This window comes from Lissotriton helveticus, chromosome 3_1, assembly GCF_964261635.1.
Source record: "Lissotriton helveticus chromosome 3_1, aLisHel1.1, whole genome shotgun sequence".
Taxonomy (NCBI): Eukaryota; Metazoa; Chordata; class Amphibia; order Caudata; family Salamandridae; genus Lissotriton; species Lissotriton helveticus.
In genome coordinates, this window is record NC_136061.1 from 1,944,845,916 (window position 1) to 1,944,860,972 (window position 15,057).

General features: G+C 44.1%; 1 protein-coding gene across 1 annotated transcript in view; it reads left to right on the forward strand.

Annotated features, from left to right (window-relative positions):
- RAB11A (RAB11A, member RAS oncogene family) overlaps positions 1-15,057 on the forward strand; it is a 93,079-nt gene that overhangs the window by 43,965 nt on the left and 34,057 nt on the right. The window contains exon 2 of the mRNA XM_078683024.1: positions 8,383-8,578. Within this exon, the coding sequence (XP_078539150.1) occupies positions 8,383-8,578 (196 nt within the window). The remainder of the gene's footprint in view (positions 1-8,382; positions 8,579-15,057) is intronic.

Consider the following 15,057-nt stretch of genomic DNA (forward strand, 5'->3'; position numbering starts at 1 on the left):
AGACTCTAGATTAGCTAGGGTTTGAGAAGAAGAGTCCCCCAAGGTATTCCTCTGAGTTTCCAAGGCAACATATATATCCTCGATTTTTTTTTTTTATGAAAAAACTCGGAGATATTATTGCACAGCTCCTGCGAGCCCACGACCGGATCAGGCACTTGGAGGGAACAAAGAGAATCCACGATTTTAAAAAGTTCTCTAGACGAGGTAAGGGATGTAGTAAGGTTTGAGAAGAACTCCTGTTTTTCCTTAATTACACTAGCCTTATATTCTCTCAACAGGCGCTTGTGTGCGTCTCTTTCTATGGGGTCCCAAGCCTTCCTCCATCTCTTCTCCTGTCTTCTACAACTCTGTCTCAAAAGTCTTAACGGCTCTGAGAACCAGGGGGCAGAAGGTTTACGCCGTGCTGAGTATCGATAAGATGCAGGGGCTAGTTCGTCAACAGCTTTGGCGATGGAGTGAGCAAGCTCTTGGGCTGCTTCGTCAGCTTCTCTCAAACGAGAGTGATCGCTGGTCTTTATGTATGGAGCAAGGGCTTCGTTGATAATATTCTTGTAGCTCTTTTTTGGGCCTCTAGTAGAAGCAGTCAGAACATGCAGCTCTGCCGGGCCAGATGCCAGTTCAAGGGGTACTGCCAAGTGGTCAGACCAGACTAAAGGCACCGGAAGACCCACTGAAAGTCTAGGGTCATTAGTGAACACACCATCTAGGATGTGACCCACCCGATGGGTGGGACTATTCACCAATTGGGTGCACTCACAGGCTCGGAGTGAGTCCACCAGCATAACGGTGTCAGTGTCCCCCAGATTATCCAAATGGAAATTCAAGTCCCCTAATATGGTAAGGTGGGGTTTGCCAAAATAAGGTTCAAGAATCCTCAGCAGATCACCACTAAAACTGGCTCTCGGGCCGGGTGGTCTGTAGATAAGAATACCAGTAAAGGAGACCGAGGGAGCACATAGAATGGAAAAGTACAATGACTCAAAAGGATCCGAGGCCTCAGACAGAGCTTTTATAGTACAGGGCAGAGAGGCTTTACATAAAACAGCTAGCCCCTCCCCTCTGCGTTTAAGTCTATCCTGTCTCAACAGTTTAAAGCCGTCAGGAATGGCCAGAAGTAAATCATGGCCCGACGACTCAAAGCCCACGTTTCCGTCACAAACATCCAGTCGGGTTGTCTGTCCGACACGAACTCGTGAAAGGCGATGTTATTTTTAACAAGAGACCTAGCATTAATCAAAAAACCCTTTCTGGAAGAAATGGCCCCAGGTGACATAGAGTTCTGAGGACTACTCTCACGGGTAGCTGGTAGCAAGGGCGCCGCTTTACAGGTGTGGCAAATTGAGGAGTGTAATATACCCTCCGGAGTGAATCTATGATGACAGGGCAGAGAGAATGGTTTAAGAGCCAATAACTCCTGGAAGGTGTAACTACAAGTTACCTGTGGAGAATGACGAGGGAGTCCGGCGTCCAGCCCGTACTCTGCGCGGACGGGCGCAGACGGGCTGAACTCTGGCGTAACTCCGGCGGAAGTCCGGCGTCCCCGCTGCGCGTCAGCATGACCTCCTTTTCAAGACGTATAGCGTCCTTATGACGACTAGAACGTCCGACCTCCCAAATGGCGCCGGCAGGCGTCCTACAGTACACCCAATATGGCCACCACGGAAACGATCCAAACCGGGAAGAGGGCCCGCCCAACAGCGGTGAGTTTAAACAAATTATGGTGCAAGTAGGGGGCTGGGGATTAAAAACAAGGAATAATGCCCAATTAAAAAGTTAACACAAATACAAAACTGGGAACTGTGGTGTGGGTGCATCGTTTGCAGACCCTGAAGAGTGTACCAGAATACTTAAAATGCCTGAAATGTCTGTGCAAATACTCGAATTGTCTGAAATGTCTGTGGGGCAGTAGCCCCTTGGTTTTGAGACGTTTTTAGATCTTAATGAACAAGTACACACCTCTAACAAAGGGAGTCATGTTGAAAGATTTTGGTGACATTGGTTGAAGTTATTAGTCTATGCGGTTTGGATTGATTCTTTGCATTTTATTTTTTCGTGGGGGCTAGATACTGAATAGCCACTCTGAGGACACGGGATCTTTTGACGTGGGGTCCAGTACATTGATGGTTGTAGGTATGCAGTAACTTCGCAACCATCAGGTAATGATGAGAAGGATTAAACCTGTTTAATCTTCATAAAAGATTGTGTGTTGATAAATCATGGTTCAAAGCATGCCTCTTGAAGAGGGCTGAGGTATACTTACTGCTGGCTCTTGCAGTTTTTAATGTCACTGCAGGTCTTGGGAACGTTTGAGAGTGAAGAATGAGAATATAGAACCCCTACTAGCCCTGATGAAGTTGCGAGAAAACTTAGCAACGAAATATGTTGGCAATGAAAAAATAATTATGGTATATTGGTAGCCATTTTTAATTGGGAGGGCTTGCAGCTTGGAATAAAATTGGATGGCCAGCAAGCCTTACCAGGTTTTAATAGTGATGACTATTTTCACTGGTTTTCACTGGGGTTCTTTGAGCACATATACATTTTCCAAAAAGTGGGCACATTGGTTGTGTTCACTATTTATTCACTACACAATTATTGTTTGAAAAGGGAACACATTCTTTTTCTTTTCACACACAACAAAGAGAGAGTGGCCAATGATGAGAAATGGGTAAACTGGCAATTATCAGCCAGCAACCCCCTCGGGTGCAGCTACCGTGAGGTACTCTCTTTTTGTTCACTATATTTTTTACTAGTGAAATTGGACCTGTTATGATGTTTTTAAAGGAAGAAAGTGCACCGAGACCAATCAGAGTAGTGTTCATTAACACACTAGGGGGATCAAGAGAAGAATTGTTACAAAATCCTGGGATTGTGTTCGTTTAGATAGGTGTAATCAAGGTGAGGCCTTCTATTGTTGTTCTCTCCATCTCCAAAAGCCAGGTTACAGCTCGACGGCGAGTGGGACAGTTCCTGCTCTGCGGGAGAACCACAGGGTGACCCAGATTGATTGACTGGCGGGCGGGCGGTTTCTTTTGAGGGAGAGAGGGAGTATGGTTTCTGCACGGTTTGGGTACCCGCATTTGACCAGGCAGTCTCCCCGCACCACGAGATTGTCTCCACATTACTTCAAAGGGTCGGTCCTCCGTGATCCATGTCCACGCTGACTCGAGTCTCAAAGAAATAGGAGTTGTTGGCGTGGATCACTCCAAACAGGATGCGATATTAGAGACCCATCGCCCTGAGTTTTTGTTTAACTTCAGTGTAGAATCGTCGCCTCTGCTGCACCTCCTGTATGCAATCGGGAAGAATGAGAACCTTGGCATCCCCGCAGTAAAGTTCTGACCTGGTTCGTGCCTCCCGTAGAACCTCTCCTTTCTCTGAAATTCAGGATGCAGGCAATTGTAGGGCTTGGAGAGTCCCCTCCAGGAGGTTTTGGTGTCAGTCGGTTAGCCCTCTCTATTGCGAACCAGGAGGAAAGACCTTCACCTGTCCTCCAGGATTTAATCCAGGTTTACAGAAAATCTGCAACTTGTTGGGGTTCGGTACCCTCGGGGACTCCAATCACTTGCACATTATTGCGTTGAGCGTGATTTGCGGTGTCTGCCGCATGCCTGTGCAGGTCTGATGTGCATGTGAGCAGGCTGTTGACCTGGACCTTACGGGATGTAACCTCACCTGCCACTCTAGAGATTTGCGCTTCTGTGATCTGCGCTGTAGCATTTCTGAGGTCCGGGTGGAGCAGTGCCACGTCCATGCGCACTTCACCAATTTTGTTTTCATCAGCTGCTTGGACTATTTGTATGGCTTGGAGTAGTGTGGTTAGGTCAGTGGTTGGGGTGGGGGGGGGGTTACTGCTCTTCGCCTCCCGGTGTTTTCTTGATGACTGCTCGCCGACCCGGTAGTGAACTGTTCAGTGCGGGTCTGCGAGACTGCTGGTCTTGCCGATCTGTCCTTTTCCTTGACGATTATAGGGTTGCCTTCTGGTCAGATTCTCTTTATGTGGGAGAAATTATCCGCCCACTCCAGCCACGCAGCAGCCCACGTGGCCGTCCGCTTGCTGGGCATAGAGCATCACCGCGAATGGGCCGGGCAGTCAACTCAGTGTCGACCTCAGGCCATCAGGCGCAACCTATGCCCATCTGCGGGCCCCTCGCGCATGCAGGGCTAATGCGAGTCCATTAGGTAGAGGCAGATCAGACTGCGACCCCCACACCAGCCGTACCACACCTGGTGCAGCTTGAGCCCCCCTTGAGCAGTAATAGCACAGGATTTCTTGTGCCCGGTGTTGGGTGAGCTGCACCAGGACCCTGGGAGATAAAGGTGTGGGAGGAGGAATCCCCGTAGGGCAGAGTAACACAGATCAGCATCTGCCCACCGCCGCCTCCACACGTAGCCCCAAGAAGACCTCTACCATGCCAGCCAAGGCCTCTGGGCTAGCAAGCAGACGGCCCCCTGATCAAGCCCCTCTCCTCCGCTTGTCGCTGCTCTCATGAGTCTCCAGCAGGCCCTCTCCGCAATCCTTAGAGTCCGGTTCACCTCCTCCCCTCTGTGGGCTCCGCACGCCGTTGGCCTAGTCTCCGCGATCTACACAGGCTCTTGTCAGTCGATGTGGCAGCTCCTAAAGCAGCTTCCACACCTGGGACACCTTGGCCGAGGCACCGCACCTCAGAGGCCGTCGGGGCCCTGGTATGCGACCTTGATGGCAAGCGTAGAGGCGAATGTCGGTCAGAAGAAAGGGGATGAAAGTGAAGCTCTTCTAAAGAGTGGCTGCCATATTGACTTTCCAAGCTACGCTCCTCCAGACACTTTCTTAGAAGGCTGCTGCAAAAATTCCAATTTTCCTCACCGTCCACGCTACCGCAGATATTTTATAGCTCGCAGTGCTACCAATTATACCTTGACGTTTTGTAAATCTTTCAAAACATTTTTTTTCCAGTCTAGTTTATGCACTATTTTATGATATCTGTTTAATTGGCATCAGGTTAGAGGGTAGTACTATGCTCTAGAAATCTTGTAGTGGTTCATTTATTCTACTGCATCTTTGAGAGAGACCTCACTGTACCAGCCCCTCGCTTAGAGGTTATGAGGTGAGCAGAGCAGTATAATTCTCTTATCTTAATATAGGTTGGGTATTCCTCTTGGCACAAAAAGTGTTGGGTTTCTGAAGGAGGACACTTATTTGGGTTTCTTATATGTAATGTAATATAGGTACACTTATATAGCGCACTATCACCCAAAGGGTATTCTGGCGCTTACATATACTGTAGCCATTTAAAGTACATCAGGGTACCCACCTCCATATCCAATACAAGGTGTCCCAGTGTCTGAATAAGATATACTAAAACTTGCTTTAAAGCAGTTTCTGTCCGTAAACAAAAGCTGAGCCCCTAAGCCCTCCAGAGCAATTCTGCTATCCTAAACCACATTTGACCTTCTATCTATTTAGTTCATGTGTATCAGAATAAAATGAATACACGTTATGAAACATTAAACAGTGAGTAGCTCGCATTTTATTTAAACCCAGACTGGATATCCAGATACTTTAATTCCAGATGATTAATGTTCATGCAGATGGAAAGTCACTCATGATCACAAGATGGTGCAGCCCAGTCATTTGGTGCCTCTGACTGAGTACTGTTCATTAGGGAGTGTGTGGATACAACTTCTTCTCTATGATAGACCTGTAAGTGAAACAGACAAGCCACCCACCCTCTAACCCACTTCCTTAAATGTCTACAGTGGGGGTGGAGGGAAAACAAGTGCCCTGCTAGTGAGGAGCCTGTGTTGGAGAAAGCTCTTTCCAGTAGAAGGGTTTAAGACGATACGTTGTGTGGCTAGTTACTCAGAGGTGAGAGTTGTAACCCTTTCAGGTGTAAGGGACAGCTTCATGTAATGTCTTCTGGTGGTTTGGTTATGAGATGACCATCTACGTTGTCTGTGGATAGTAACAGAGGACTCAGAGAAGACAATTTAGTGGGTGATATTTTTATATTTAATTATTGGGACGATTTGAGAGATGACTAAGCTGTGAGCAACTGGAAAAGTTTGAATGCTATCCCTCTGTTTAAAAGAGATAAGGAATTGTGGTGGGTAATGCAAGTGATGAGAGTTCTCATCGTCTGTTAAACACTTTGTGTGGAGGCTGGCACTATATAGCAATAGTGTCTTTGTTTTGAATGGTTACCAAACAGCGTTGTGTTGCTCCAATATGAATTTACCTTGAAAAAACAAGGCAAGGCGTTTTGCAAAACCTGATCAGTTGGTTTAATTAAACACTTCGACTGGGAGCACTTTAGCAGAAAATGGTCTGAGAACTTGCTCAAAGTACAATCAATCTGAGCGAGTCTTTAAACAGTTTTTGGGCATCATAAAAATACTTCTGGCTATTCTTGTTTAGTAAAAACATGCGAGCCATGTCTGTGGAGTCATAAATAAGGCCACTTATAAAAAATGCAGGTGGATCTCGACCTTACTTCGTCATAATAGGGGCCAGTGGGTAACATGAGCAGATATCAGTCATGAGAGGTGCATGATCACTGCATGATCACTGCGTCCACTGTCTGCTGCACACTAATTGGCTATGTGTTCCTAATTTCATGAGGCATCTGACTTTATGGTGTCTGTATCCTCAGGTCAATGTCTCAGAGCCTGCCAGACCACGTATTTCTGAGTCGAGGTTGTTGGAGAGTTCATGACGGGCGAGTTTAATAGTGATGCGATTTTGCTCGTATATGCGAGTGTATCCTCATAAACTTTTTTTGATCTTAAATGCGAGTGCCTCTTTGGATGCAGGGATTGCCTGCAGTTTTGCTGGAGCTGCCCATGAGCTATCTTGTGGATTGGTTTGGCCAACTTGTGGTTAAACCTACATTTAACAAGAAGGGTTAATTCCAAGGGTGTTGTCTGCTGAATGTTGTATGGATTAGTTATGACCTCCAGGTTTTCCTCAAGAGCTTGGTTTGAGCTTAAGTATTTGAATGACTTCCTTCAATATCACATTTGGAAATGAAAGGTTTATGCAGCTGTGTCAATACCTTATGTCCTGGGATTTCAAGTGCTGTACTTTCTCTCGATTGCTGAGATGAAGATGTTTAAGGTTTGCTACTTTAGGCTGAAACGTAAGACTGTTGCTTTTTGTGTGAAACATTAGCACAGTGAACTCTCATAGTGCTGTTGTAGACCGATTGGAGGAATAGAGAGGAAAACGGGTACTCACACATATAGAGTACGCCGTCTCTCATGCTAGGTTTCAGAATGAACAGCTACCTTAAAGCAAGAATCTTCTTGAATAAAGATAGGACTCCCATTGGTGGCTCTGCAGGTAGCCCAGGAAGCTGCTTCCATAACTTGTCTGAATCTTGAGGAACATAGGCTAAAACTAGTGTGATGCTTGTTGGCTGGTACTGATCACTTCCTTGATCATACCAATGTGTGGGGAATGCACAACTTCAAGCAAACTGTAACATACACCAGCCAGAAGCAGCAATGTGACTTTGTGTGCAGGACCTACTTAGCAGGGCTCAGTGTGTAGCTTGTGCGTGGCTTTAAGTCTGTGCACAGTGTGTGGGTTTGTGGGGGTGTACAAACGGATTAAGAAGATGTGTGCAACATCATTTAGCATTGTAAAGTGTGTTTCCCAGGTTGCTCATGATGTTCAGAGGGTGTGAATAGTGATTAACTTAGGAAGTGGGTAAAAAATGACAGCCTAGCTCTCTTGTACCTCATTTTTCAGTAACTGAACATGGTAGGATGTCTAGTGCTAGTTAGTAGAAGCTTATGAAAATAAAAGTGCATGGAGCTCACTGGCATGTAAGCAAGATTTATCAGCCAGTTGAATTTGAAACTCTTCAAAGTTTTCTTGAATATGATTGTAACGTTTTGTTGAAACTTTATGTAAAAAAAACGTTTATCTCCCCTTTTTTAAATGTCTGTCATCCTTTTCATGATTTTCTCCATCTTCTCCTCCATAGTTGTCTTTTTCTGAGTGCTTGGGTACTCAGTTGATTTAGAACTTGATAAATCCTAAAACCCCTTCTTTGTCACTCGTATCACCTCTTCACATTTGTTACGGTCACCTCATCTTCTCGCCTCTTGTATGTTTCTCTACAGTGAAATCACAAGCATATGAGCACCCTATTAAAATGTAAAACAATGAGAAGTTTAATCCCTGTTCCTATTGATCAGATTGAATTAGTATGGTGCTGTCTCTTGTTACAGGGTCACAAGTCCTTTATCTTTAAGTTATTTTGTTGTATGTTAATTATTCTCTATCGTGTCTTTATCCAGGTCCTTGGTATGACGCCTGCTTTTTTCTAGTTTAAAGTTCTGTTTAAAGCTAGTTGATGGCAAGGTGAGTAACAATATCCCCTTTGTTTCTTTCAGTTGTCCTCATTGGAGACTCAGGAGTGGGCAAAAGTAACCTTCTCTCACGGTTCACCCGGAATGAGTTTAACCTAGAGAGCAAAAGCACTATTGGGGTGGAGTTTGCCACACGGAGCATCCAGGTGGATGGAAAGACGATAAAAGCCCAGATCTGGGATACCGCAGGGCAGGAGCGATATAGAGCTATAACATCAGCGTAAGTAAAACTGGAGCTGAACTTGCATCTACTGCGATCGTACAGTGCACTCACATTAATGTGAGAGTTCAATTTCTTGTAGTTGTAGTACTGCAGAATGGATATTAGAGCACATGGTGCATGATTATAGACCTTTCTTATGTCTTGTTACGCTGTAAAATATTTTTCCTAAAAATGACTGATTATGACTTTTTGAGAATCTGCCCTGCTTGGGCCTGGCAACAACACACAGGGGGTGCTTTCAAGAGGCCAAAAGGCCTTCAGCACAGTTGGTAACCTTATAATGGGTACTTTTTAGAAAATTTTCAAAGTTTTAAAGTTGGAAACCTTCATTCACTCTAGACTGTATTTCAATGCCTATCCCTCTTGGCAAAATGGTCGACGAGCACTCCATGACAGCACAGGCCTTCCCTGCCCTTTCATGCACCCCAGGGAGTTATTATAAGACAGTAGTATTCCTTCTTGTTGTAGTTGCAGCTTGGTAAGAAAGCCATTATATAGCATGTGATGATATCTAACATTTCTTTGGTTGCCATGGAGCTCCCCTCCTGGACAGTTGTAAAGCGGGTTGGCTGGAAGACTGATTGCTCTATAATAAAGAGATCTGCTTTATAATTTGATAATTGCAAAAAACACAGTTGATGGACAGAATGTAGAACAGTGTCTTACATTCACCCCAGTACAAAGATCTGGGCCTAAATCCATCGGTTTTTTGCACTCCACACCACCCTAGGTCAGACAATGGCTATATGCATAATTTGATAAGTCTGCCCTATTTCATTTTGGTGAGAAGCGCCACCAGATCAGAGGAGGTGACACATGGTGCCCTGAGGAAGATTTAGTAATTATAATGGCGAGCTCAACCAGTTTGGTTCTATATAGTACGGATAGGACGTGCTGCTGCTTTAATTTATTTGGGTCTTAAAACGTTTTTCCTTGATTTTTTGATGCTTGGTTTGTGTGGTAAATATCACAATAAGTCAAATGTTTTAAATACAACTGGAAAGATCAGATGAGTCGGGGGAAGAGTTTGTGGCTCAAATATGCAAGGTGGCAATTAAGTGCCAATTTGGTGAAATGAAAAATGATTGGATTAGCTCATTGTTCAAAAATCCAACTCTGAATTGTTGAATCTTCTGCATGAACAACGGAAATAGAAAACAAACCGTAAGAAGGCATTGCTGTAACTGAAGATCCCTTTAGTGACCTAAATGTGATTAAACATAATTCAGTGTTAGGCGACTATTAGGTGAGTTTTAGGTTCTGGGGGGTGGTATGTTTGGAATGGGATGGATGCCAATAAAGTTTTGCATGAACTGTGGACGCAAATGCCATTCTTCTGATTTCCAAAATTATTTTGCATTGAGTAAGGATTGTAGGTGATACACAAAGAGAGGCCAATTTGTAAGAGTTTTTAAAGGCAGAATTAAAGGGACCGTGGTATCTGTGGAAGGAAAGGATACAATCTGAGAAAGTGAGTGTAGAGGAAGAGGGAGATTCAAGGGAGGAAGTTGAGGTCTAACACTACGTTTTTGATCAACAAAGAGTCAGTAGACCATATGCTTAAGTTCGATTTAGGTTCTATGTTTGCAATAGTTCCTGAAGATCAGTGGGAGAGAACTTGCGAAGGGGGTAAATTCGAACCCATTAATATGAATGCTACAGGGTTTCAAGGTAGTTCTATAGAGGGTTTAGGGTTTATATGAGCGGACATTTTTAGAGACAGAGGTAAAGTCTATGGGGCCAAAACAGGACATCCAATATTTGGTTAGGTACACCTTATAACTTACCCATCATTAGAAATCAAATAGCTAAGGATCGTGCAATGGCGGTTGAATACACTGCTGGTGAAGTATTCGTGGGGTGATCCTAGAGGCGTATTTGAAGGAAAGTTGGGAGAATTGAAGGATTATGTTCATAAGATTGTGTTATATGAAGGGGCTCAGTCGGTGACACAGAGCAAGGACTAAACCATTGCTTTTTAGACAAGAAGTGAAAGATGTGTTGCAGGAAATGGTGTGAGAAGGATAGGGCCTGTTGAGCCATCTCTATAGATTTTACCAGCGGTCATCACGAAGAAAATTGCAGGTTTAGATTTGATGTTGAGCTTCAGACATTAAATCAAAATATTGTAGTTGATAGTTTCCCTTTGCTTAATAGAGAGGATATGTTATTGATGTTAAAGGACCCAAAATATTTTCCAAATTAAAACTTAAGAGTGCTTTTGATCAAGTAAAACACACCCTGAATCAATCACTTCTTGCATTCCTCACATCGAAAGTTGTGTTTGTGTTTAAATTGCCTCCCATTTGGCCTGGTCTGTGCCACTAGCATATTCCAATGCATGATGGGATGCATCTTCAAGGATTTGGATTGGCTTGGGCTCTTTCAAGATGGTATTCTGGTCTTTGGAAAGATAGTCAAAGAACACAATCTGACATTAAAACCAGTATTGAATAAATTGGGTAAAGTCTAGATTGATGCACAGAAAGGAAAATTATAATTTTCGTCAGAAAGAAGAGTATGTGGGTTATACTATCTGTGCTCAGGGTGTGAGGGCAAACATATTACTTGGTGAAAGCAATAGAGGATACACCTGAAACACAGGATAATGTTGAACTTAAGTTGTTTATAGAATTAGTAGAATAGAATTCTGTGAAACATTTGTAAAAGGATTTGCTGACAGAACTACTAAGGGTATTGTTAAAGAAGGGTAAATCATTTGTCTGGAATCATGAACAAGAATGAGGGCTTGAAATCATTGCGAAAGATATTAACAACACTAAAAGTTTGACAGTGTGTGTTCTTATGAAGAGAACAAGTATCACTGTAAAAGTGTGTGTTGTAGAAATAGGACCAGTGCTCGCCCAGGCATAAGGAGGAGTGGATAGGACAGTAGCCTTTGATTTTTGGTAGTTGGTGTCAGAAAGGAATTATTCTGTCATCAAGAAAGTGGCTCTGGCAGTTGCATTGGCAATGGAGTACGTCAGATGAATGTTTGGAGAGTGAATGTGACACTGCAGACTGTTCATAACCCATTGCTTAGAGTGTTGCAACCTAGTGGTACATTAAATGTCTGTTAGCCTAGCCACATTGGCATCAAGGCAATAAAGTTTAATGTAAAAATTAAAATATATACCGGGTTAGAACAACAATCAAGTAGCTTGCTCATCTTGATTAACATTACGGATTTCCATGACTGTTAAAAATAGCGATTCTGAAGAAGTGGTTGCAAGTGTAGCTGATGTGGTATTGGGTTGCAAGCGGTCTATAACACCTGAGGAATGGATAGCTCAACAAGTTGAAGATCAGGTCCTTGACGAGGTGAGAGGATTGTGAAAGAGAATAGTAGTGATAGTTGTGTTCGTATTGCAGCCAGGCATTTCTGTAAGATTTTGAATGCATTAGCTGTTGTAGGGGATGGAGCGCCTATGCGAAGAGGGAAAACTTGTACCACCCGTTCAAGGAAAGCGTATGTGATATTTAGGACAAACATTAACTTTCAAACTTGTTAAAGGAGGTTGTGCATGTCTGTATTGTGTGTAAGGAGGTGAAGAAGAAACTGAGTTGTTGGAACTATACAAACCATAGAGGAAGGACCCTAGGAAGCCTTGCTTGTGGGTGGGCCCTGTTTTTATTAGATTGTTGAATTTCCCGCCATAAAAATGTAATTTGCTGTCATGGTGAATGTAGACACGAAAATGACAGAGATTAAATAGGTTATTGAAATAACCACGGCTGTGAAAAATTCCTCTTGAAGGTTTTTATAATTGGGTGGGTACCAGCCTATTTAGTGACTGACAATGGTACACATTTGACCTCAGATGAAATTAAAGCTTTCCTGAAGCAAACAGAGTAAAGCTTCAGTTGGTAAAGGGATTTATTGAATTGGCTCTCTAGATCAAGTTGCATGTGGAAAGATATATGTTGGAAGCAGATGGATTAAGTGTTTGGTTGTGGATGCAACAAATAATCATTAAGGCACAAAGGATGACAAAGAATGACAAGCATTGGAAATGCAATAGGTCTCGCAGCATTAGAGTTAGTGCTTTTAGAATTGTTTATGGGTTTTTGTGTAAATCTTTAGCATTTTTGTTTCCTGTAGCCAATGCTAAAGAATTTAAAAAAAAAGCCATAAACATTTCTAAAAGCTCTAACTCAAATGCTCCGAGACCTATTGCACTGTGTGAGGGTGAGGGGTTGAGGGTGAGTGAGGGTGAGACGGAAAGTTGTGGAAAAAGTCGAAAAAGAGAAGACACTGGGCATAGAGAAATCACGGGTAGTCTAGAGGCTACCATCATGAGCCTGTGAAGAAAGTCTTACAAATGTACAGATGTACACGTGCGACAAACATTAGTTAACAATATTTAAATTGCTAACAAACATAAAACCAGAACAGAAAGTAAATATTTTGCACACAAAAAAAAGATTTGGAATGAGGAGGCACAATATGGTAAGATGTGTGTGAGGACAACATTTCTGATTGAAATATGACGGCTCCTAAACGAATGAACACATATTCTGGGAGCCGCAGATCTGAAGGTGAGCCTGTCCAGTGAAGACGTGAACGGAATAGGAACCTGTCAAAAAATTTCTGAGCAGCCTTTTTTTTTTGGGAGGTTTTTTGTTTTCTTTTTAATAATTTACAGAAGAGATGCCTGTCATCCAATGAGAACGGTCGGTGCTCGTCTAAAACCCCCGCTTCTTTCTTAGTCAGTGAGTTCAGTGGCGTTTTATGTGGCGAAACGAACATGTGATGCATATGTGAGAGCCCTACGCCGTTTCATTTACCGTCCAGAATCCAACACAAAGAAAGCGTTATTTTTTTATTTTTAATTACATAACACGATTGTATTTACTCTTTTACACTTTATGTAATTTTAGGGGGTGGCGTAGCTACTTGCCTTCCTATCGCTTTCTAAGGTTTCGCGCTTGTCGCCGGTTTTCAGAGATCAGTGATTTATTTCCATGTTCGGTCGCCGCCGCTGTCTGGAGGGCTGTGAAGAGGCAGGGAGGGCTGGCGTCTGCCGCCGTGGGGTGGGGGATGGGCGACGGCGCGCCAGAAGGTGGCAGTAGTGCAGCGCGGTTGGAAGCACTGCCTTCCTTCCCCCTCCCCTGGCAATAAGTCATGTAAGGTTGCTGTGCTGGTTTCCTGGACGAGCTTTCAGAGAGCTGCAGCTTGCAGGAAAGCGCTTATGGCAGAGTCCCGGTAATCCTATCCGAGCCGCACAGTAATTTGAGCACTGTATCCCTCATACAAGTTGCAGAGTGCTATCAGGAAAAATAGCAACAACTCACGATCACGCGCGCCTGGTTTTTTGTGTGTTTCCCAGTAATATTGTCTTTTATTTGCTACCGCTAACATTTTGTTTGCTTTCTAGCGGCAGGCAGGCAGGGGAGGAGAGGAGGAGGGGGGAGGAGAGTAGGGGAGGCACGGCCTAGCGGCCGTGCAATCAAGTAGTGAGGGGGCGGAGCTGGGGGAGGGTGCGAGAGAGAGTAGGCAAGGCTAGCGGCAGGCAGGCAGGGGAGGAGAGGAGGAGGGGGGAGGAGAGTAGGGGAGGCACGGCCTAGCGGCCGTGCAATCAAGTAGTGAGGGGGCGGAGCTGGGGGAGGCTGTGGAAGAGAGTAGGCAAGGCGACACGGCGGGAGGGGGCGGAGCGGGTAAACAAAGACGGACATGCACGCGCCCGTGACTTTTAAGGTCAATGCGCATGCGCATAAGCTTAATGCGCATGCGCATTGACCTTAAAAGTCACGGGCACTGCAAGGAATCGCCACGATTCCTTGCAGTGTGGATAAAGAGTGGATGAGCCCCTATAGTCTCGCTTGCTCGATGCGCATGCGCATCGACAGGCGAGACCTAACAAAGAGGAGAGATGGGTAGAGGAGTAGGAGACTGCTTAAAGTGAGACCAACATCGGTTGGTCCTGGTGTCTTGAGGTTCAAAGGTTGTTACAGCATGTTGATCCAATGATACCACAGTTTCATCTGAGTAGAACAGATATATAATATATATATATAATATTATATATATATTATATTATATATATATAATATAATATAACCCTCTATCTATGCGTTTGGAGTAAGTGAGGATCAGGGGGTGTAGTGGGGCGATGTTCATGAGTGATGTGGCATGTTTGTAGAGTTTGAGAATTAGAGGGGAGTCCGATGGAGCTGGTCATATGAGTGGTCTAAGTTGTGGTCCAATGGGAGGAGATTTGTGAGACCAAGGAGAGTTAAATCACTGAGGACATGGCAAATGTCAGTTGATAATTTTTACTTGAAGTCATCATGTGAGATATACTTCTGAAGTTAAGTTGTACTGCAATTATATATTTTAGCCTTATAAAATGTATCATTTAGGCTTAGCCTTCATAGTTAGCATGATTTATACTGGCCCCAAGTCATCCTCGTGCCTCTGCCTTGGGCACAGAATTTGGTATTCAGAGTTACTAGGCATGAGCATCTGGCCTTAG